General features: G+C 43.3%; 1 protein-coding gene across 6 annotated transcripts in view; it reads right to left on the reverse strand.

Moving 5' to 3' along the window:
- inpp5jb (inositol polyphosphate-5-phosphatase Jb) overlaps positions 1-25,162 on the reverse strand; it is a 111,566-nt gene that overhangs the window by 55,576 nt on the left and 30,828 nt on the right. For all 6 annotated transcript variants that reach the window (XM_063034499.1, XM_063034494.1, XM_063034495.1 and 3 more), the window contains one exon: positions 23,436-23,543. In XM_063034499.1, the coding sequence (XP_062890569.1) occupies positions 23,436-23,543 (108 nt within the window). The remainder of the gene's footprint in view (positions 1-23,435; positions 23,544-25,162) is intronic.

Consider the following 25,162-nt stretch of genomic DNA (forward strand, 5'->3'; position numbering starts at 1 on the left):
CACAGATGAGCCCTGTCTCAGAACTTCTGGGCTGCGGAGGACAGACCAGCAAGGATTCCTTACCTGGGGTGACAAGTGTGGGATTAATGTGATTTCAAAGTGCTTGCTTCAATTACCAGTCAGCATGTGTCCTGTTGGACAAAGCACTAGAACAGGAGATGGACAGCATTAGTTGAGTGCTTCTGGAAAACTACCACTTAAAATACAGAAAGAATATTTAGAAAGGGTGAATATATAAAAACAAATGGAAATAATTCACATCATTTTTGACTTTGAAAAACTTGTATCTTGAAATTCTAGCCAATTCACACAGGGTAGGAAACAGAACTGATAGTTTATCTGAAACGATATTAAAGGCTAGCTGAAATAATTGATACAAAATTATTTCCATCACGTTAGCATTCTCTGACTGCGCATTGCATGAGGACCCTTGACGCATTTTTCTTAGCATCAACACACGGTCTTCTGAACAGCTTAAATGTTGGAAACAAAACGTTTTGGATTCTCAGGGATTGAAAAGAATATAAATGAAGGCATACTTCAGGAAAAAAAACTATTAACTTCATTTTCACAATCACATAGTATTTCATTTGATTTTCTAAATCCCAGAGGGATGCTAGTTATGATCAGCTACATTGTGTATATTCCAGAGATTGCAAAGCACTTTCCCCTAAGCTCCAATGGACCTGCATAAGTGCTTTCAAATTAAGCATAAAACAGAGACAATGTCTTTCAACTCACAGTGCCTGTTCCAAACACAATGCCAAATTAAATCAAATCTCTTCCGCCTGATCATGATCTATGTCTCTTTTCTCCTTGCATTCAAGTGTCGATCTAACAGCCTTGTAAATGCCGCTAACATATCTGCTTCCACCACCTCTCATCAGCCCGTTTCAGGCACCTGCCAATCTCTGTGGAAAAAGCTTGACCCACACATCCCCTTAAAACTTTCTCTCTCTCACTTTAAATGCACATTTGATATTTCTACCCTGGGGAAAGGATTCTGTTTACCTGTGTGTCAGTACCTTCAGTTGAACTGTTTTTTTTGTGTGTTTCCCCCCTAGCTGTCAGTCTGTGGTTCTGTATTGCCATGTGCTCCTGTCCCCATTCCTGCTCTACTCCGGCCCCTGTATTACCGAGTACTCTGTCTCTCATCTGTTTCTCATTATTACCTGTTTTGCTGCCACCTGTGTCTCATTGTGCTCCACCTATCATCTGCCTCTCTGTTTGTTGCTCAGGGTATTTCAGTCCTGTGTTTTCACCTGTTTGTTGCCAGATTATGCCAGTGAATTTTCCTGAGCCTTTCCAGATTTGTATCTGTACTCTGTCTGTCTGAATATCGACTCTGCCTGTTTCCCGGTTCTGGTTTTTGGATTTCTCTAGATGTTTTGATCTCTGCCTGAACTTTGACGCTGACTATGTTTGCACCTTGGGATTTGCTACTCAATTAATATCACTGTGTGCGCAGTACCGGGCCTGCGATTGGATCCCTGCTCCAGCCTCCTGACACTGTGCCTCTCATAATTTTATATTCTTCCACCAGATCTCCCCTTATTTCAAGGGGCATTGAGAACATGCTGGAATATTTGCCTCCGTTCATCCAGTAAATTCTTCTTCCCGTGTCAGAGCTTGGAATAGTGTGTGGGAATTTTGAGTTGAGCATGCAAATTAATTGTCCTGCCCAATGGATGCATTGGATGTAATTAGAATCTCAATCCTTAATCGGGAGGAAATGCAGATGATAGTATACTTATTATTTGGGTGGGTTGGAAGATTTTGTAAAGTTGGTTTTGGTAGTATTTTGCAATGTTTTGAGGTGTCTGCTGTAAATCTAAGAAGCATATGGGAGTACAGAGGTGACATGGCAGAAGGGTACTGAGAACTCTACATTATCCTGAGTGGATAACATTCTGTTGAAAGGGTAAAGTAATGCCCATTTGACTGGTAGCCAGCTGTGTTAGGGTGTATTCTGGACTTGTGGTATACAGCAAATACTAATTTCAACAACGGCCAGTCTTCAGACCTGAATGTGGATTGTAGGTTGAATTTAAAATGCAGCTCTGAACAATGTTCTTCCTGGAGCTGCATTTTGGGGTTGATCGCATACAAAAGAACACTCCATTTGACCGGAGATGCCTGCATATGCATGAATGCATCCCAGAGTTTGTGGGAATTAACAATCATTTGGGTCTCTGGAAAGAGGATGTGAAGATTGAGGTGCTTGAAAATTATATGGAACTCAAATGAAGTATTGTAGATACATTGTAAATATAGAATTGTCCTGCTGTGACCTTTTGATCTTCAGCATATAGAAATGTTGTGTAATATTGGGTCAGACAGGCCTCTTCTTTCAAGAGCGTCTTAAATATGATGCCTGCTAAGGAATAAAGACTTCCAATATCTACCAGCTTCAGTGTCTCTTTGTTCACAGTCACAACAAGGTGTGTCACAACATCCCAAGGGCCTCTTCAGAGAAAGCAGAAAGGTCTCCTGGTTTATTAGCCAAAAATTCCCCCTTCAACAACAAAAGTTTGATTACCTAATCATTTGCCTCATTACTCTTCATGGAATTTCATGTGTAAAACATCTGATACTGCTGTCCACATAATGGTCACTGCACTGTAAGTACTCCAAGGGGCTTGTTTTGAGGGAGTTCTGAGAAATGTAAAAGACATCTGGAATTTGTTATTGTTTTGGTCAAATTAAATTCTCAGAAGTTAAATGCTTGGGGCATCGAAGTTCAGAGTCCAATACCAACGCCACCTGTAAGAAGTTTGTATAACCTTCCCATGAGTGCATAGGTTTCTCCGGGTGCTCTGGTTTCCTCCCACAGTCCAAAGGCGTAGTAAGTTAATTGGTCATTGTAAATTGTCTTAATGTTAGTGTAGGGTTAAGTGGGTGGTGAGGTGGATACATCTCAACCAAAAGAGTTCCTTCGCTTCACTAGCCTGCAGGTCACCCTTGGGCAAGGTGTGGTATCTTATTACACCTGCACTCCCATGGATCAGGATCACGTGAAGCCATGGGAGCAGGCTTCACGTACAAGTAGCTGGTGCACATCACAAGTCCTGGTTATGTGACCACTGACGCCTGGCAGACAATGTCAGAAGGATACTGATAATGGCTGGGGTCACCCATCTTGTAAGGACACTGCCCAGAAGGCAATGGTAAACCACTTCAGTAGGAAAACTTGCCAAGTACAATCTTGGTCATGGAAAGACCATGATTGCCCATGTCATATGGCACGGTGCATAATGAACAAATGAAATGGAAGTGGTGCTGGGCGGTGTGACGACTTGGGCCAAAGGATCTGTTCCACACTGTATCTTTAAGTAAGGTAAATAAATGAACTTTTGTCTCATAGATTTTTTTTTTAAATGATTAAACCAGCACTATCTAGTATATTTGCAGCTTAAAGGCAAATTATCTACAACTGATTTTCCACTGTCCTGAATGAAACGGTGTAATTTAAGATCAGCTCATTCCATTAATAATTGGGGGCTGCACGGTAACACAGTAGTTAGCACAGCGCCCCACAATACAGGCGTCCCAGGTTCAATTCCCACTGCTGCCTGTAAAGAGTTTGTACATTCTTCCCCGTGACCACGTGGGTTTCCTCCGATTGCTCTGGCTTCCTCCCACAGGCCAAAGACTTTCCATGGTTAGGGTAGGATTAAATCATGGTCCCGCTGGGTGGTGTGGCTTGAAGGGGGGTGGCGGGGATGAAGAGGAGATGGATGGATGACCAGCTCCAAGTATCAGATTGGATCCGTGTAAGAAATATATTAGTAGAATGAGCAAGAAGTTACTAATCAAGTGAAAGTTGGAACAGAGTCTCAAAAAGGGAACTGAAATCACTTGCATTCTTTCCCTGTACTAGGAAGTGATGGGGGAAAATGTGAAGAATAGAAACCAGGGTGCTTAGTACACGAAATGCTGTTGCAGGAAAACAGCATCCATCATAAGGAACCCCTCCACGCAGGACATGCTCTCTTCTTGCTGCTGCCATCAGGAAGAAGGTGTAGGAGCCTCAGAACTCACACTACTAGGTTCAGCAACAGCCATTACCGCTCAGCCCTCGGGCTCTTGAACCAAAGGGGATAACTTCATTCACCCCATCATTGAAGTATTTGCACAACCAATGGACCCACTTTCAAGGACTCTTCATGTTCTTAATATTTATTGCTTATTTATTTATTATTATTATTATTTCTTCTTTTGTATTTGCACAGTTTGTTGAATTCTGCACTCCAGTTGAACACCCTAGTTGGGCAGTCTTTCATTGATTCTGTTATGGTTATTATTCTATAGATTTATTATGCCCACAAGAAAATGAATCTCAGGGTTGTATTTGATGACCTACAGTATATGTACTTTGATAATAAATTTACTTTGAACTTTAGATAGCAAGCACTAAACAGTGACTACTCCCATTACACTGAAGCATGGAAATGAGGTATATTGTAGCAACTACTGCTGTGCTTGCTAAAATCAGTAAACACAGCAAAAGAAAGGAATTCAGTATGTGATAGCTGACGTACAAGTATTCTAGGTTTAACCCTGAGTACGAACAGTACACGAGTCTCGGTCTTTAGTGGAAACTCTGCGCCAGCTAACCTTAGGTCTGAAAGAGAGTGAACAGTTGTCACATTTGCACTCAGCACAAATGGTCTGAAGGTCTTGAGTTAAGGAAGGGTTCTTACCCTTTCTTCTATGTATGCTTTGGCTGATAGGATTTTATTCTTTTATCAAAGGGGTAAACATTTGATGAGCTCTCTACGTTCACTCCAGCGCGCCAAGGGTTAATTGCTTAACCTTGGCATACTGACTTGTGGATGGCTCATATAATGATCCAGATTTCCTGTTCCACGGTTGAGTGCAAACCGCCCTCATAAAAGCACAAATGAGGTGTTACAGGTATGTCACGTTCCAGTAACACGGGAGTAATTTTCAGCAAAGGATTTTACATTTTTAAGAAAGGAAATTAGGCTAAAATGTGTAGAAATATGGGATTTTTAGGGTTATTCTAAGAATTAAATGTTTCAGATGTAACGTGAGCTTTTTTTCTATGAAACTATCATTCTGCAAAAATGCACTGCTTTCAAATTCTGCTTTCTGACAGGTGCAGATCCCCAGTGACCTTGGTAATGCAATAAGAAAACTGAACATAATTGCCAGAATGGAAAGACAGAGAAGGGGAACTCAACCTTCAAGCTCTCTATTGTCATAGATGCTATCTCTTTCTGTTTTTTTCCCTGTGTGAACTTTTACAAGTTGCTGAAGAAGGTCAAGTGGAATTATATCCAAACCTGACCAACCTTTGCTTGTTTGCAGTTTACTGTGAATTATGTTACAATGATGAATGTGGACTTAACTTTCATCTGTAGAGCATAGTAGATTAAAGTCTGGCTAGATTTACAATTAGAATCAAATGGCTTTGGGTTAGCAAAAGAACAGGAACAACAACAATTTCTATTTGTACATTCTTGAACCATTATCATCAGGACCAGACCCTGAACAGCAGAAAAGACAATAAATTCCCAAGTAGCTACACCAAGAAAAATCAAGGAATATGGGTACTGCATTAGCCAAGAACATTGACTTTACAGACTAGCCCTTTGTGCATGGGTGCACAGCCACGCAGTTACTGAAATGCTCCCACGCACATAGCCTTTGTTGCCTCACACCTGGAATTTTCATTTATACAATGTTAATATAATTTTAAATTACACTAATATAATTTTGAAATCTATGTTAATGTAATTATGAAATACTCTGTAATTAATTATGTGTTAAGGAATATAATCCTTAAATTTTCTATATAATTGCACCACAATCTATATTTGAAACATTTTAGAGCTTCAAGATATTTACATTGTCAGTGTTTCAAGTTACAACACTGTTACAAATTGTAACAATAAACACAGAATGGAAGTTGGTAGTTTATTGTTAATAGACTGCTGGCCTGCTGAACATCAATGCATCTGGGTGCGCAATTAATCTGTACAATATTTACAGACAATGATTTGTAATAAAGACAGATGAGGAAAAAGTTTACAAAACGTGAAAGATTTTCTTTGTTGGACTGTATTTCATTATACCCTTCAATTAATAATTATCAAAAATGTGATTTTTCAATTTTCATTCTAAGTATTCATAGTATGCATATCACAAAAAAATCATTTAAAGTATGGCGCAGTTTTCAATCCGTGTAGAAGATTTCCTGCTCAGAGCAATGGTTGGTCTGCAAAGCTGTAGATTAGATTATGAGAACACTCAGTCCTCTTTTATTGTCATTTAGAAATGCATACATGCATTAAGAAATGATACAATGTTTCTCCGGAGTGATATCACAAAAAACAAGACAGACCAAAGACTAACACTGACAGAACCACATAATTATAGCATATAGTTACAGCAGTGCAAAGCAATACTATAATTTGATGAAGAACAAATCATGCGCACAGTAAAAAAAAGTCTCAAAAGTTCCCGAGTCGATCGACTCCCAAGTCCCTGATAGCAGGCGGCAAAAGGGAGAAACTCTCTGCCATAAACCTCCACGCACCGTCAGCTTGCCGATGCCTTGGAAGCAGCCGACCCTGAGTCCATTCGTCCGAAAACTTCGAGCCTCTGACCAGCCCTCCGATACAGCCTCCCGAGTGCCATCCTCTGCCGAGAGCCTTCAACCTCTCCCCGGCCGCTGAAACAAGCAAAGCTGAGGATTTCGGGGCCTTCTGCTCCGGAGATTCCGGTTACCACACAGTAGCAGTGGCAGTGAAGCGGGCATTTCGGAAGTTTTCCAGATGTTCTTCCATACTCTCACGTCCGTCTCCATCAAATCAGAATTGTGCACGGTTCCCTACTTGACAGATTACAGATATCACCACCGGCGCTGCTGTCGCGCCGCCATCCTCTCCTCCATTTTACAAAAATATGAGAGGGAACGTTGACCTGTTCCTATTTTTCACATTGGAATTGTTAATTGGAAGTGGGTTTCTCATGGTCCTGACCTGTAGTATCACTGCTGAAAGCTCTAAGTTCAAAGTAAATTTATAGAGAAACATAGAAAAGCTACAGCACAATACAGGCCCTTCGGCCCACAATGCTGTGCCAAACATATACTTACTTTAAAAATTACCTAGGGTTACCCATAGCCCTCTATTTTTCTAAGCTCCATGTACCTATCTAAGAGTCCCTTAAAAGACCCTATCGTATCCGCCTCCACCACCGTTGCCAGCAGTCACTATACTCTGCGTAAAAAAACTTACCCCTGACATCTCCTCTGTATCTACTTCCCAGAACCTTAAAACTGTTCCCTCTCGCGTTAGCCATTTCAGCCCTAGGAAAAAGCCTCTGACTATCCACACGATCAATGCCTCTCATCATCTTATACACCTCTATCAGGTCACCTCTCATCCTCCGTCGCTCCAAGGAAAAAAGGCCAAGTTCACTCAACCTATTCTCATAAGGCATGCTCCCCAATCCAGGCAACATCCTTGTAGATCTCCTCTGCACCTTTTCTATAGTTTCCACATCCTTCCTATAGTGAGGTGACCAGAACTGAGCACAGTACTCCAAGTGGGGTCTGACCAGGGTCCTATATAGCTGTAAAATTACCTCTCGGCTCTTAAACTCAATCCCACAATTGATGAAGGCCAATGCACCGTATGCCTTCTTAACCACAGAGCCAACTTTCACTGCAGCTTTGAGTGTCCTATGAACTCGGATGCCAAGATCCCTCTGATCCTCCACACTGCCAAGAGTCTTACCATTAATACTATATTCTGCCATCATATTTGACCTACCAAAATAAACCACCTCACACTTATCTAGGTTGAACTCCATCTGCCACTTCTCAGCCCAGTTTTGCATCCTATCGATGTCCCGCTGTAACCTCTGACAGCCCTCCACACTATCCACAACACCCCTAACCTTTGTGTCATCAGCAAATTTACTAACCCATCCCTCCACTTCCTCATCCAGATCATTTATAAAAATCACAAAGAGTAGGGGTCCCAGAACAGATTCCTGAGGCACACCACAGGTCACCAACCTCCATGCAGAATATGACCCGTCTACAACCACTCTTTGCCTTCTGTGAGCAAGCCAGTTCTGGATCCACAAAGCAATGTCCCCTTGGATCCCATGCCTCCTTACTTTCTCAATAAGCCTTGCACGGGGTACCTTATCAAATGCCTTGCTGAAATCCATATACACTACATCCACTGCTCTTCCTTCATCAATGTGTTTCGTCACATCCTCAAAAAATTCAATCAGGCTCATAAGGTACGACCTGCCTTTCACAAAGCCACACACACAAAATGCTGGTAGAGCACAGCAGACCAGGCAGCATCTATAGGAAGAGGTTACAGTCGACGTTTCGGGCCAAGACCCTTCGTCTTGACTAACTGAAAGAAGAGATAGTAAGAGATTTGATAGAAGGAGGGGGAGGGGGAGATCCGAAATGATAGGAGAAGACAGGTGGAGGAGGGATGGAGCTAAGAGCTGGGAAGTTGATTGGCTGAAGGGAAACAAAGCTGGAGACACAGGAGAAAGAAAGGGGGAGGGGAGCAGCAGAGGAAGATGGAGAACAGGCAAGGAGTGATTGTGAGAGGGAAAGAGCGAGAGAAAAAAAGGGGTGGTGGAATAATAAATGAATTAATAAATAAAATAGGGGATGGAGTAAGAAAGGGAGGAGGGGCATTAGCAGAAATCCATGTTCATGCCATCAGGTTGGAGGCTACCCAGACGGAATATAAGGTGTTGTTCCTCCAACCTGAGTGTGGCTTCATCTTTACAGTAGAGGAGGCCATGGATTGTCATATCAGAGTGGGATTGGGACGTGGAATTAAAATGTGTGGCCACTGGGAGATCCTGCTTCCTCTGGCGGACAGAGCGTAGGTGTTCAGCGAAATGGTCTCCCAGTCTGCATCGGGGCTCACCAACATAAGGCCACACCAGGAGCACTGGACACAGTTTATCACACCAGCCGACTCATAGGTGAAGTGTCGCCTCACCTGGAAGGACTGTCTGGGGCCCAGAATGGTGGTGAGGGAGGAAGTGTAAGGGCACGTGTAGCACTTGTTCCACTTGCAAGGATAGGTGCCGGGAGGGAGATCGGTGGGAAGGGATGGGGGGGACAAATGGACAAGGGAATCGCGTAGGGAGTGATCCCTGCAGAAAGCAGAAAGTGGGGGGGGAGGGAAAGATATGCTTGGTGGTGGGATCCCGTTGGAGGTGGAGGTGTTTGCATTTCACAAAGCTATGCTGACTATTCCTAATCATATTATGCCTCTCCAAATGTTCATAAATCCCGTTTCTCAGGATCTTTTCCATCAACTTACCAACCACTGAAATAAGACTCACAGGTCTATAATTTCCTGGGCTATCTCTACTCCCTTTCTTGAATAAGGGAACAACATCCGCAACCTTCCAATCATCTGGGACCTCTCCCGTCCCCATTCACGATGCAAAGATCATTGCCAGAGGCTCAGCAATCTCCTCCCTTGCCTCCTACAGTAGCCGGGACTCATCTGGTCCCGGAGACTTACCCAACTTGATGCTTTCCAAAAGCTCCAGCCCATCTTCTTTCTTAATGTCTACACGCCCATGCTTTTCAATCCACTGTAAGTCATCCCTACAACCGCCAAGATCCTTTTCTGTAGTGAATACCGAAGCAAAGTATTCATTAAATACCTTAGCTATCCCCTCCAGTTCCATACACACTTTTCCACTGTCACATTTGATTGGTCCTATTATTATTAAAGTACATGTATGTTATTGGGTGTTGAGATTCATTTTCTTGCAGGTGTTTACAGGTAAGAAGAACTTTGCAAAAAGCTACACATAAACATACAAAGGCAAACAGCGATGTGTAAAAGAAGGCCGACTGTGCAAATACAAATGTTATTGAGAACGTGAGTCGTAAAGAGTCGCTGAAAGTCAGTCTGTAGATCAGAGTAGTGGTGATTGAAGTTATCCACACCAGTTCAGAAGCCTGAAAGTGAAAGGGTAAGATCTGTTCCTGAACCTGATGGTGAGGGAACCAAGGTTTCTATGCTTCCTACCCATTGGCAGTAGTGAGAAGAGGATACTGCAGCTACTAAGTTAGCTTATTGAAAACAGGCAAGAACCACTAGAAGGTCTACTAGTCGCTAAGGCTCACCTGCACCGACTTTACCTCAGAGCATACCGAAGCGACCAAACCAGATGTTCATACAATGATTTAAGCACTAGGCGGAACTGGAAAGATCAGGTACAGGGCAAATTGAGCCAGCGGGGTCCAGGCCCCACAGCGTATCGAAGTGACAACAAACGTTTGGACAACAATTTAGGTGCCGGGCCAGGTTGGAAAGGTCAGGGCAAAGGCCGGGCCATTTCAGCTCACTGCTCCACGATGTTTACTCAGCTCTGCGCTGAAATAAGGGTCTGGGGTCAGGAGGGTCTTTGTGGACTGCAGTTCAGAATGCTATCTGCTTGTGTTCATTGTTTGTACAGTTTCTTTTTTTCTCTGCACATTGGGTGCCTGATGGTCTTTTTTTATGGGCTCTTTTGGGTTTCTTTGTTTTGTGGCTGCCTGTTAGGAGACAAATCTCAAGGTTGTATAAAGTATACATACTTTGATAATAAATGCACCTTGAGCTTTACCAGCTTAGCAAATTACTAGAGCGATATGCATGAAAAATCAGAGTAGTTTCATAAGAGTGCGTATTAAATTAGTTCCTGTCTGGGACTGGTGCAGTATGTTACTTTAAGCTGATGTAATTTACAGTACATTTGTCATGTTTGTAATGTACTCTGCTGCTGCTGCAAATAGCTAATTTTCCATGGTATTTACACCCTGGGTGTGTATGTCCACAACAATAAACATGAACTTGAAATTAATGAAACCTGCTGGTTTCCTTGGTTGCGTAAGTCTAGGGAAGACACACTCTGTCCCACCAAACCTGTGAGATTGATCAACTCTCCCACCCCAAACCCCGGTTTGTGTGATTGCTGCATAATTTGCTACCCTGTTACAAATCAGTGCCACGAAATGACAGGCAGTGCACTGCATACGATTAAAGGAATTATATTTATGAGTCTTAACTAAAGGGTTAGTAAAGAAAAACAAAAAGAAAAGGGCCCATTTTAATTAAACAGTCAAATGTGCACAAGTTGGAGCTCAACATTTCATCATATTCACCAATCCTCAATTGACCTTCGCTCCTGGCTTCATCGAATCACGGTCCCGCTCCGGGTCAAATCCTACGACCTGTTCTCTCCTACGTCGTCTCTCTTCATCTCCCGTCGAACAAAAGCCCCAAGCCCAACCTTAGTGTCCTTCACCAGAAAAACCTCCCCTCAGTTCCACCATCCCGATTGGATGTCACACATTCCTCATCATCCCTTATCTTCAACAATAACCCAAACAGGCTGACAGCAGAACAGACTACTTTACCGGAGCTGCTATATGAAATACACACAGCATAACAGTGAAAATACCAACCAGGGCATTACATTAAAAAGAGGCAATGAGTTGCTATGGAGATTGAATAGGGCTTCTGACTTTGCTGTTAAAGTCAGAAGTTACAGACAGTTAACTGAGTGCCTAAAAGTTTGCCGATGCTTTCCCTGCCTTCAATTATTTTTCAACTAGACCAGAGGTTCCCAACTTGGACTCCACAAGCCCCTTCGACTAACAGTAGGGGTATATGGTATAAAAATGGTTGGGAAACCCTGAACTAGGCAGCCACCTTTGGCACAGGGAGCATCTTCTATTAAACTCCATGGGAACGGAGAAGAAAGATGCACCCAGCAACCAACATGACTTGTTAGCATCAAAATTTGCAAAAAAATAACTAATGCATAAATTTATTCACTTAAATACTTGTAACTATTCTATCACTAATTCTTTTGCTCATTTAAGTTATTTGTTGATTTATTTAATTTACTGAGATACAGTGCAGAATAGACCTCCCGGCCCTTCGAGCCACACCACCCAGCAATCCCCCGAATTTAATCCGAGCCCAATGCCCAATTGACCTACCCCAAACAGTACGGCTTTGGGTTGTGGAAGGAAACCAGGGCACCCGGATGAAACCCATATAAATAGTTGGCTTTATATTTGACTTGAAACACAATTTGACTTTTGAAAATATAATTGGAAATCTGAAGTGAAACTGTGAGAGGAAGTCAAGGTAAAGTAATCTAAGCAAACACATGAACAATGGTTTATCAGGATATCTAAATGCAGTATTGTTAACAATATTGAATACACGTAACAGTTCGAAAGTGAGTGAACGGAAGGAACACTGAAAGAAAGAAGTGCTGGTAATAAAAATCCATTTTTCTCATGCCTACTCCACTGTATCAAAACATTGAGACATAAATCAATGATTCATGTGACTGATTAATTATTTACTTTTTGCTGAATTTCCATCATTAGCAATTTAATCCATGGAATCCAAACCATCGTCTCACTCTTGTCCTGTCCTGGCTTTTACCTTACTACTATGCTTTTGTTTCTTAGATGTGTGAAAGGATAACATTGCTTTACCCACGCAGAAGGATGAGGGCACACAAAACATCACAATCTGAGACATCCCGGACCCTGGCACCTGGGAGGCAATGTACCATCCGGGTGTCTTTATCGCGTCCACAGAGGGTCACAGTCGGGAGGGAGAAGATGGCTGCGCGACGTAGCGCACGCGGCCATTCCGAATTGGCATCATATCTGTGAAGTAGGATGCCGTGCACAATCCTGATTTGATGGAGACAGACGTGAAGAAGCATGGAGGAACATCTGCAGCAACTTCTGAAATGCCTGGTTCGCTGCCGCTGTTACTGCGCAATCGAGAATCTCCGGAGGGAAGGCCCCAAACCCTCAGCCTTGCCAACTGCCTGTTGCCGGGGCCGGGGTCAAAACGCTCGGCAGAGATGGTGCTCAGTGCATCGGTGTCAGGGAGCTGGTCGGAGGCTCGGAGTTTTCGGACGGACCCGGAGTCGAACTGTGGTCGGATGCTTCCGGGATGCTGCATTGGCAAGTTTGCGGCGCTGGAGGTTCACCGTCTGCATGAGATGATGGGACTTTCGAGACACTCTGTGACTCTACCATGCCCATGGTCTGTTCTTATCAAATTACGGTATTGCTTTGCACTGTTGTAACTATATGTTATAATTACGTAGTTTTTGTCAGTTTTTCCAGTCTTGGTTTGTCATGTGTCTCTGTGATATCATTCTGGAAAAACATTGTATCATTTCTTAATGCATGCATTACTAAATGACAATAAAAGGACTGCGTGTCCTCATAATCTAATCTAATCTCGTGTGCACCATGGAAAGCCTTATCACTAACATGCTTTTGTTTCTTAAATGTGTGAAAGGATAATCTTATTTTACCCACGCAGAGGGATGACAGCACACAAAACATCACTGTCCGTCCCTCACAACAGAGTCCAATGCACAAGTCTACAGTCTTGGAAAAAAAAACACATTTCTTTGCTCGTTTTTTTCTGTTGCAAAGAACTCTGACAAAGGGTCTCCAACTTGAAACATTTACTCGTTTCTATCTGCACTGCCTGACTTCCTGAGTGTTTCTATTTTCTTTTTTGTTTCCATTTCCAGCACTTTTTGTTTCCCATTTTAAAATTCCCATTTTACCACACACATTCCCTATCTGGTCTTCGGATGGGGCGGATGCCCGAGCACTCACACCCAGCAGGTGTGCCTACGTGCCGAGGAACACGGCATTTGGACAGGGGGTGGTGACAATTTGGCCACTGCACATGCACAAAGTATCTTGATTATATCACAACAAGGGAGTACAGAGGATTCCAGTTAACTGGTCCGTCAGTTGAACGGGACAGCAGCTTAGTTGGGACAACTCTTAAAGAATAACAACCAATTGAAAAAATAGCCGGGATTCCCTTGCTTATTTGGGACACTATGCCACTTAATTGGGACAGGAAACTGTTGCTGAATAGTTTATAACTAACATCAGTCGCGTGAACTTGTATAGCCGTTAGAAACTACACCATGCTTAGAGCAAACTGTTTTTTAAGTAACATCATTTGCTTGTGTTTTGTTCAAAAAGCAGTGATTTTTTTCACTGATGGTTGACGAGATTTAAGCAGCAAGACAACTCAGAATTGTTTCGCGCACAGGGGTTTCAAGCATTCAGGCTTGGAGATGCCAGAAACGGCCGGGAGTGAAACTGAAATGATTTCCCTGCTTCAACAAGTTAAGAACTATGAAGAATTTGAAGGTATTGACAATCACCTTGAATGTTCCAATGAAAATGAAGATTTGGAGGATGCAATTGTCGGAAGAATTGTAGAACCGCCTTCTTGGCCATTAGATCTCACTGTGGATCTCATCCACCAGAGCTGAGTTAGGGCCCTGTTTCACCAAGGTATGAAGCCCGCCGGCTACCCTCACCTGGTTTTGCCTGCCTATCATAGGCGTATTGAGGTGTGGCTGCTGTCACATGCAAACAGCTGCTTGGAGCTACAGGCGAGAGCTAAGTGTCAATGGTGCCCAAAGGTGAGTGAGCTGCCCCAGAATGGACATGACAAGCCCCTTTAACAAAGGTGCCACCCCTCCATGGACACCACATACTCAGCAGTTTACATGTGAATTCCTCCATCAATAACTTTTTAGGAACTAATACACACTTTTATAGTACTGTGGTGGTACTGGTCGTGTTCTAATTTGTTCTGTATTTCATTTAAATACATAATTTGTTACTTAGTTAAACAGTTTGTCTTTCTTATACCTTCCTAACTATTTCCATGAAATTTCAGCTAATTGGGACAGCTACTTAATTGGACCAAAATATACTGGTCCCGATGTGTCACCATTAACTGGAATTATGAAACTTGTGCAGGATTAAAAATGCCTTTCTTAACATTGTTTTATTCCTTCTCTGTCCTCATTTTTCTTGCTCTGTTTACATCTCCTCCAGTCAGATCCACTCTATGACAAACAAACCTTCACCACCATATTCCAGACAGCATCATTATCATTATGTGTCGTGTCAAATGACATGGGCAATGTTGGACCATGACCATGATTGTTCTTGGCAAATTTGTCTGCAGAAGTGGTTTGTCATTGCCTTCTTCTGGGCAGTGTCTTTACAAGATGGGTGGCCCCAGCCATTATCAATACCCTTCAGAGATTGTCTGCCTGGTGTCATTGGTTGCATAACCAGGACTTGTGATGTGCACCAGCTGCTCATACGACCATCCACCACCTGCTCCCATGGCTTCACATGATCCTGATCGGGGGGACTAAGCAGGTGCTACACCTTGCCCAAGGTGACCTGCAGGCTAGCGGAGGGAAGGAGCGCCTTACACCTCCTTTGGGAGAGACGTATCTCCACCCCGACACCCTATCATCAGATATCATCTGTTTCCCTTGACCTGCATCCTATCACATAAATTCTCTTGGATCTTTCCACTCTTCTACCTTCGCTACAATTTAAAATGTGTTTTATTTTCTGCTGTGGGTTTGTTCTTGCCAACAATATCCATGGACTCAGGGACTAGTGGTATATTATATCTTTCAGTGTGACTGTACATTTACTGCTATCTTATATATGCCTTGTGCTGTGTATGACTGCTGGTGCTGTGTTTTTCATGGGTATTCATATATGGTTGAATGACAATTAAACTTCAACTTGATTTTCTCTCACTTTCTCCTGTGTCTTGTTCTCCAAAGATGCTGCCTGACCTGCTGAGCATTTCAAACATTTTGTCTTTATTTCGGATTTACAGCAACTTGCATTTTTTTGTTTTGCTTTTAGATCTAATGAACTTATCCTGTGGTAGAAGAAATTAAAGGTGGTTTAAATACGTATCACCGGGTACATATGAAGAGACAGCATAGGTACGGGTTTGCCACAACCCTTTCACGGCCTTGAGTCAAATTTCGTCAGACAAAGCCAATGAAGCCAAAAAAAGATGCATCAGTTCATTCAAGGGTGGATTTAAGTGCTTAACAAGGTTAATAAATAATGTATCCCCCATAACTTTATACAGACCTTTGGCCCAGGTGAGAGAAATCGAGAACAATGCTATTTACAAGCTATTTAGTTCCGGGTAATTTAAGCAGCCAGCCACATTCTGACTGCAGAATGGAAAGGGTTATACCCAGACAACGTGAGCCTGTGGTAGCACCTTAAAAGGGGCAATGAGCTCAAGGATAACAACATTGCGTATACAGACAAGAAAGCTTCTTGGTGCTTGACACTTTACTACATATTTTGGCTCCTCTCACGCACTGCTGTCTGGTTTTGTGCAGCATTCTCTCAGAATATACAAAAACTACAGCAAACTGTCACATCAGCTGAAAAGGTCACTGGCGGCAGGCCAACATCACCGCAGGGGTTGTACATGCCCAGCCCAGAGAAGCGGGCAGGAAAAATTATTACAGACACTACCCTCCCAGCAAACTGCCTTTTCCAAAAGCTCCCTTCTGGAAAGTGCTATAGGGCTATTAAAACAGAGACTTTGCACCATCTTAAAAGTTCTTTCTCTCAGGCAGTTAATCTGATTGACGATTCTAGTTAGGCCTCCCCCACCCTGCCATCTAATTACCTCAGCAATCGCACTGCACTGTAAACAGTTTGACCCCTCCCCATTTTTATAATGTTTACAATGTAAATACATGCTGCCATTTATGTATTTATGCACATTTTATTCCATTTCCATACGCTAGTCTCCAAGTTTATTATTTATTTAGCCACTGTGCACATCTGCACAGAGCGTTGTTGCGGGAAAGCAGGCCCCCACCATCCCGGACATGCTCTCTGCTCACAGCTGCCATCTGGAAGAAGGTACAGGAGCCTCAGGACTCGCAACACCAGGTTCTGGAACAGTTATTACTCCTCAACCATCAGGAAGAAGGTACAGGAGCCTCAGGACTCTCACCATCAGGTTCTGGAACAGTTATTACTCCTCAACCATCAGGAAGAAGGTACAGGAGCCTCAGGACTCGCACCATCAGGTTCTGGAACAGTTATTACTCCTCAACCATCAGGATTCTGAAGCAAGGAGGATAACTTCACTCAGCTTCACTTGCTTCATCACAGAACTGTTCCCACAACCTCTGGGCTCAATTTGAAGGACTCTTCATCTCATGTTCTCGATTTTTATTGTTTATTTATTTATTATTCGTTGTCTTTTTCTTTTGTCTTTGCACAGTTTGTTGTCTTTGGCACACTGGTCATCCTCCCTGTTGGTATGGCCTTTCACTGATTCCCTTATGGTTATCAGATTTATTAGGTATGCCAGCAAGAAAATGAATCTCAGGGTTGTATATGGTGACGTACATGTACTTCGATAATAAATTCACTTTGAACTTTGATACAACACAGAGTAGGCCTTTGAAGCACTACAATCTGCACCGCCGCAGTAACCCGTGACAACCCCAGTTTAACCCTGACCTAATCATGGGACAATTTACAGTGACCTATTAAACTAGGTGGTACATCTTTGGACTATGGGAGGAAAGCGGTGCACCCAGGGAAAACTAACGTATTCCACGGGGAGGACGTACAGAGACTCCTTACAAAAGGCACTGGAATCGAACTCCAAACTCCGACGCCCCGAGCTGTAATAGCACCGTGCTAATCGCTACTCTTTCATGGCATCCATATACAATTCCTATTCTTATTCTTTTGGCTGTTTGTCCATTATGCCACAAGCGATTAGGGCAGCAATGAAGATCCTCCATCTCAGGCAGTGCTCAGGGCTTCCTTCTTCACGTCAGCAGCTTCCTCTCTGTTTTCACTACTGTCAGTCACGCAATTCCCAGATGGCGACTCAGGAATACCGTCACACTCAGATGTAGACGGCTTCTTCACTGCTGTTTCCGTAACAATTTTGCTTTACCAGTCGGGGTTTTTGCCCCTGAGCTAAACCCCCAAACCTGAAGGACCAGTGGACCACGGCATGGGTGACCCTACCAACAGACAAAGCATAAAGCCCTGAGTCCAGCCAGCATAGTGGCACATGGCCAAGTGGTTAAGGTATTGGACTAGCGATCTGAAGGTCGTGGGTTCGAACCTCAGCCAAGTCACTTAACCACACAATGCTGAGAATGGGACCGGCATTAACTTCGCGTAGACTGGCATCTCCGGGGGGGGGGGGTCTCGTACTCTCAGTCGCTTCACGCCATGGAAACCAGCATAAGCACCGGCCTGATGGGCCACAAGGCTTGTGACATACTTTAATCTAATCCAGCTTTCCAAGTCATTGAGACAAGGTTGCGGTTCTCTTGTAGTTCCTAGTCTCATAACTGTTGAATATTATTTTTTACTGCATGTCGTGTGAACACATAAATTAGAAGCAAATTCCTAATGTATGAAAATGAATATGGTAAATAAAGTTGACCCTCAGTCCTTGACATTTTGACCCGATACCTGTTTATTTCAATTAATACATAAACTAGAATCACTGCTTTTTCAGCAACAGCTCAGAGGGTCACACAAACTGCTCGGAAACACTGCCAATATTAACAAGTATTATGCGAAGGTTTTGAAGGGACGTCTAATTCCCACTGCCCAGATCTCAAACAGGAGAAATTCTGCAGATACTGGAAATCCAAAGCAACACACATGCAAAATGCTGCAGGAACTCAGCAGGCCAGGAAGCATCTGTTGAAAAGAATATACAGTTGACGTTCCGGGCCGAGACCCTTCATCAGGACTGGAAAGGAAGCGAAGTCAGAGTGAGAAGGGGAGAAAGAAGTGCAGGGTGGTAGGTGATAGGTGAGAAGGGGAAGGATGAAGTAAAGAGCTGGAAGTTGATTGCTGGAAGAGATAAAAGCCTGGAGAAGGGGGAATCTTACAGGAGAGGACAGAAGACCATGTAAGAAAGGGAAGGAGAAGGAGTAGCAGAGGAAGGTGATGGGCAGGTGAGGATATAAGGTAAGAGAGGGAAATAGGAATGAAGAATGGTGAAGGAGAAAGGGGGGGGTTGGTGTAATTACCGGAAGTTCGAGAAAACAATGTTCATGCCATCAGGTTGGAGGCTAGCCAGATGGAGTTATAAGGTGTTGCTCCTCCAACCTGAGTGTGGCCTCATCATGGCAGTAGAGGAGGCCATGTATTAACATGTCTTTCTAGTCCTGATGAAGGGTCTCAGCCCGAAATGTCAACTGTTCACTCTTTTCTATGGATGCTGCCTGGCCTGCTGAGTTCCTCCAGCAACGTGTGTGTGTGTGTGTGTGTGTGTGTGTGTGTGCGTGCTGCCCGGATCTCAGCCGGGCTGTCATAATTAGCCTTGGTGCCTCGAAATTTGGAGAGGAAAGTGAAACAATATTCTCATGCTTGATCCCAAGGGAGCAGAAGTTCCCGGTTTATGTATGACAGGCTCATAAGTCAGCAGTTATGGGAGAGGAACCTGTAGCTGTGGATTAATGTACCGCACATTTAATACTGGGAGCACACACATAATCTATAGATGTCTCAGAAAACAGAGTATTAATAAAAGCTCTTAGGTTTAAGGGATCAACGCTATTGATCTGACTTCACAACTGCACACTAATGTTTGCTGTTCACATCAATCTAATACATACAAAGTGCTGCTATGGATACTCTTGTAAGTTAAACCAAACACAAATCATGTTGCTGAGTATCGAAAAAATGGAGCCATTTAATGTACAGAAAGAAAAATAACTAATGGCTGTTTGATGAATTATTGATATTTAGCTTTAATTCCTGCTTAGCAAGACGTCGAAACCCCAAGCCTCAACCCCTATTGATTCAAAAAAAATTGTTGTTGCCGGTGAGAGAAAGGAAAGATCAGTATAAATTCATTTTGGATCTCCCCCTCCCCCTCCCATTTTCAGATCTCTTACTAGCTCTTCCTTCAGTTAGTCTTGACGAAGGGTCTCAGCCCGAAACGTCGACTGTACCTCTTCCTAGAGATGCTGCCTGGCCTGCTGCGTTCACCAGCAACTTTGATGTGTGTTGCTATCAGTATAAATTATTGGTTTGCTGAGTTTAAAAGTAGGGCTGGTCCAGGTCAAGGGCTGAGGCACACGCATTCATTGGACAGGCGAGGCTGTGGATTCGTCACACCTGAGAGAATCCTTCTGGAGGGTGAGCCCACAGAAAGTACCCAGCCCCAACGGGGTACCTGGCCAAGTACTACAGCCCTGAGCTGATCAACTGGCTGGAGTGTTCACTGAGATCTTTAACCTCTCACTTCGGCAGTCTGAGGCAGCCTTCGAGAAGGCTTCAATTATATGGTGCTGAAGAACTTGGTAACCTGCCTAAATGACTATCGTCCAGTCACACTCACATCCATTGTGATGAAGTGCTTTGAGAAGTTGGTGGTGGAACATATCAACTCATGCCTGAGAAGTGACTTGGTTCCACTTCAGTTTGCCTACCATCACAATAGGTCAACAGCAGGTGCCGTTTCATTGCCTCTTCACTCAACCCTGGAACTCTGCACAGTGAAGATGCAGGCTTCAGGATGTTCTTCAGTGATCACAGTTTGGCATTCAACGCTATCATCTCTTCAGAACTTATCAATGAGCTTCAAGCCGTAAGGGCCTATTCCACGCTGCATCGCAAAAAAATAAATAAATAAAATCCTTGGCCTCAATACCTCCTTGTGTACCTGGATTCTTGATCATCTCACTTGGCAGACCCCAACTGGTTTAGATCGACATCTCCTCCGCAATCACCATCAGCACAGGGGTACCACAAGGCTGTGCGTTAAGCCCCCTGCTCTACTTGCTATACACTTATGAATGTGAAGCTAAGCACAGTTCCAATACCATATTCACATTTTGCTGATGACACCACTATTGTTGGCAAAATCAAAGGTGGCAACAAAGCAGCATATAGGAGGGAAATCACCATATATGAGGGAGACTGAAAACCTGACTGGGGTGCCACAACAACCACCTCTCACTCAACATCAGCAAGACCAAGGAGCTCATTATTGACATCAGGAGGAGGAAGAGGTCCATGAGCCTGCCCTCATTGGGGAAATCAAGGGGTGGAGAGGGCCAACAACTTCAAATTCCTCAGTGTTATCATTTCAGAGGACCTGTCCTGGGCCTGGCAAATAAACGCAATTACAAAGGAAGCACAGCAGTGCGTCTACTTCCTCAGAAGTTTGCAAAGAATTGGTACAACATCTAAAACTTTGAGAAACTTCGAGAGATGTGTGGTGGAGGGTATATTGACTGGTTGCATCATGGAATGGGATGGAAATGCCAGTGCCCTCAAATGGAAAAGCCAACACAAAAAATATTAGATGCAGTGCAGTTTATCACTGGTGATGCCCTCCCCAGCATAAAACACATCTACACGGGGTATTGTTACAGGAAAGTCATATCCATCAGAGCCACATTCTCTTCTCGCTGCTGCCATCAGGAGGGAGAAACAGGAGCCTCAGGTCCCACACCACCAGGTTCAGAACAGTTATTACCCCTCAACCATCAGGCTCCTGAACCAGAGGGGATAACTTCACTCACCTCAACTCTGAACTGTTCCCACAATCTATGGATGCACTTTCAAGGCATGTTCTCGATATTTATTGTTTATTTATTTATTATTATTTCTTTCTTTCTTTTTGTACTTTCACAATTTGTTACCTGTTGCACATTGGCTGTTCGTCCTGCTGGGTGTGGTCTTTCATTGACTCTATTGCGTCTCTTATATTTATTGTGAATGCCCGCAAGAAGACGAATCTCATGATTATATATGGTGACATACACGTGCTTTGATAATAAATTTCCTTTGAATTTTGAACTTTCAGAAAGCAAGGATCGCAGCAAAAGGAATATTTTCCTGTCCAAAACTTGTCTAATATCACTTACAGCTGACCTGATCTAGGAACCCCCTTTCCCCTCAATGATTTCATTTCCTCCTTTTGATAACCTTTGCCGCAATACAGTTCCAGAATCAACAGCTCTCCCCCCACATTATCCAGGAGACCATTCTTTCTGTGACCGTGTAGGTTTCCTCGGGGTGCTCTCGTTTCCTCCCACATACGGTTTAGGGTTAGTACGTTGTGGCCATTGGCTCCGGACGGAACCCTTGTGGGCTGCACCCCCCCCCGACTCCCACCCCCGCCGCACATCTTGGGATGTGTTGGATGTTGAAACAATAAAAGTATTTCACTGTATGTTTCCATGTCTTGGTCTTTAAAAATATTTAAATCATTGCTAACAGGATAGTTGAGATGTAACAACAGAACACGGATCAATCTTTTCTTTTCCCTTCTATGAATGTAAATAAGGCCAGTTGTAACACGTCCACACAACACACACTGAATGCTGGAGGAACTCAGCAGGTCAGGCAGCATCAATGGAAATCAATAAACCGTTAACATTTCAGGCTGAGACCCTTCTTCATGACCGCAAAGGAAGAGGGAAGATGCCAGAATAAAAAGGTGGGAGGGAGGGGAAAGAGGATAGCTAGAAAGTGACAGGTGGAGCCAGGTGGGTGGGCAAGGTAAGTGGCTGGAGAAGAAGGAATCTGATAGGAGAGGAGTGTGGACCATAGGAGAAAGGGAAGGAGGAGGCAACCCAGGTGAGGTGATAGGCAGGTGAGAAGAGGTAAAAGGCCTGAGTGGGGATCAGAAGAAGAGGAGAGGGGAGGGCCGTGTGACTTTTATCTTAAATCAACACTGATTGCTCAAGATTCATTAATTATCAAACCTGACAATTTCTGCACAACACACGGAGAACATGGGAATAGGAATCCACGAGCTGTTCAGATCCAGGGCAATTGGTAACCAAAGTTCAAAGTTCAAACTAAATTTATTATCAAAGGACATACATATATCACTACATAAAACCCTGAGATTAATTTTCTTGCGGGCATACTCAATAAATCCGTAATAGAATAATAACCATAACAGAATCAGTGAAAGACCATGCCAACATGGGCCCTCAACCAGAGTATAAAAGATAACAACCTGCAAATACAAAAAGAAAGAACTAGTATTAAATAAATAAAAAGCAATAAATATTGAGAACATGAGATGACAAGACCTTGAAAGTGAGTCCATGGCTTGTGGGAACAGTTCAATGATGGGGCAAGTGCAGTTGAGTGATGTTATCCCCTCTGATTCAAGAGCCTGATGGTTGAGGGGTAGTAACTGTTCCTGGTGGTGTGAGTCCTGAGGCTCCTGTACCTTCTTCCTGATGGCAACAGTGAGAAGAGAACATGATCTGGGTAGGGGTCCCTGATGATGGATGGTACTTTCTTATGACAACATTTTAATGTAGATGTGCTCAATGGTGGGGAGGGCTTTACCCATGATGGACTGGGCCATATCCACAACTTTTTGTAAGGTTTTCCAGTCAAAGGCTTTAGGCTGTGTTAGCAAATATAAGTGGAAAATCTCCCATTGCTTTCCAGCAACATCATTCATCCCCTCAAATAAGTACCAACAGGCAACGAAAGGGAAAAATCTTTCACTTACCCAATGACATACATATCAATTCTTCCATCCGTCGAATTTAACCCCAAAAGTGACGAGACGTCATCAGGTGGCACAGCGGTACCAACGTTCCATGTGATTATCTGCATACTGTCAAAATGAGAAAAGAACAGCATACTGAAGAGACAAAACAGGTAGAAGCAGCACAAGAAATTAATGGATTTAATGGGATTACAGCTGAAAAGGACAAATACAAACTGAGCTCAGATACTCTCACTTCAGATTCACTCCTCAAATAATGGACACAGCTGGTGGGACACATACGTGAGGCAGGAAGCAACGAGGAACCGTGCAGACAGATCAGAGTTTTGAAGTCCTTTTTCAGAAATCTTTGGATGAGTTACTTATTCATAACTTTTACTCAAGAAACTTAACAGGCAAGCAGAGTCTGTGATTGAACAAGCTGTAAGATAAGGCTGAATGGTTAAATGGCCCTTACACTTCAAAGACTTAATTTCCTAAAAAGCCCCGTATCGGATTCCCAGCTTAATAGTTCCTTTTACCCTAAATTAAATCCATTTAATTAATTTTAATATCTGAGCTGCTTCTTGACAAACACTTTCTATTGCACACATGGAATGTTCTGCTTTCATAGTCATAGTCATACTTCATTGATCCCAAGGGAAATTGGGTTTTGTTACAGCTGCACCAACCAAGAATAGAGTATAGATATAGCAATATAAAACCATAAATAATTAAACAATAATATGTAAATTATGCCAGGAAATAAGTCCAGGACCAGCCTACTGGCTCAGGGTGTCTGACCCTCCAAGGGAGGAGTTGTAAAATTTGATGGCCACAGGCAGGAATGACTTCCTATGTCGCTCTGTGCTGCATCTCAGTGGAATGAGTCTCTGGCTGAATGTACTCCTGTGCCCACCCAGTACATTATGTAGTGGATGGGAGATATTGACCAAGATGGCATGCAACTTAGACAGCATCCTCTTTTCAGACACCACCGTGAGAGAGTCCAGTTCCATCCCCACAACATCACTGGCCTTACGAATGAGTTTGTTGATTCTGTTGGTGTCTGCTACCCTCAGCCTGCTGCCCCAGCACACAACAGCAAACATGATAGCACTGGCCACCACAAACTCGTAGAACATCCTCGGCATCGTCCATTTCTCCATGGGATATAATTTTGCTTTGAAAATTCTGAAGTACAAAGTCACAAACAAACTAGCTTTCTTTAATACACAAGGCGACAGAACTAAACATTAGTGGGAGAGACCTTTCATTGATCCCCATGCTCTAGTTTTCTGGCTATGCAGCCTGTGAGTATTTTCTATGCAATTCTTGTTCTTTAAAGTGCTAGGAAATTGGAAGATTTCACTGTGTTGGCTTCCATGGTAGAACACTTGCCATTGTTCACTTTTAAAGACCTGTTTATCAGATTACACTTCAAAGGTACTTTATTATCAGCTTTGAGGGGTTCTGGCATTGTGAATGGCACTCAATAAATGTTTTTGCACCGTGGACCGGTTTAATATTGACAATATTCTTGCGGACCGGCCGACCGGTGGGGGGGGGGGTTTAAATGGGGTTAAACTCACCTCAACGTGTCTTTTACAGTTAGGGTTGCCAACTTTCTCACTCCCAAATAAGGGACAAAAGTAGCAGTCAAATCCCGGGACACTTTACCCCAAAACACTACCATGACCATGAAGCCTTGCACAGGCACCTGTGTGCGCATGTGTGACGTGCGCATC

Source organism: Mobula hypostoma, chromosome 27, assembly GCF_963921235.1.
Source record: "Mobula hypostoma chromosome 27, sMobHyp1.1, whole genome shotgun sequence".
Taxonomy (NCBI): Eukaryota; Metazoa; Chordata; class Chondrichthyes; order Myliobatiformes; family Myliobatidae; genus Mobula; species Mobula hypostoma.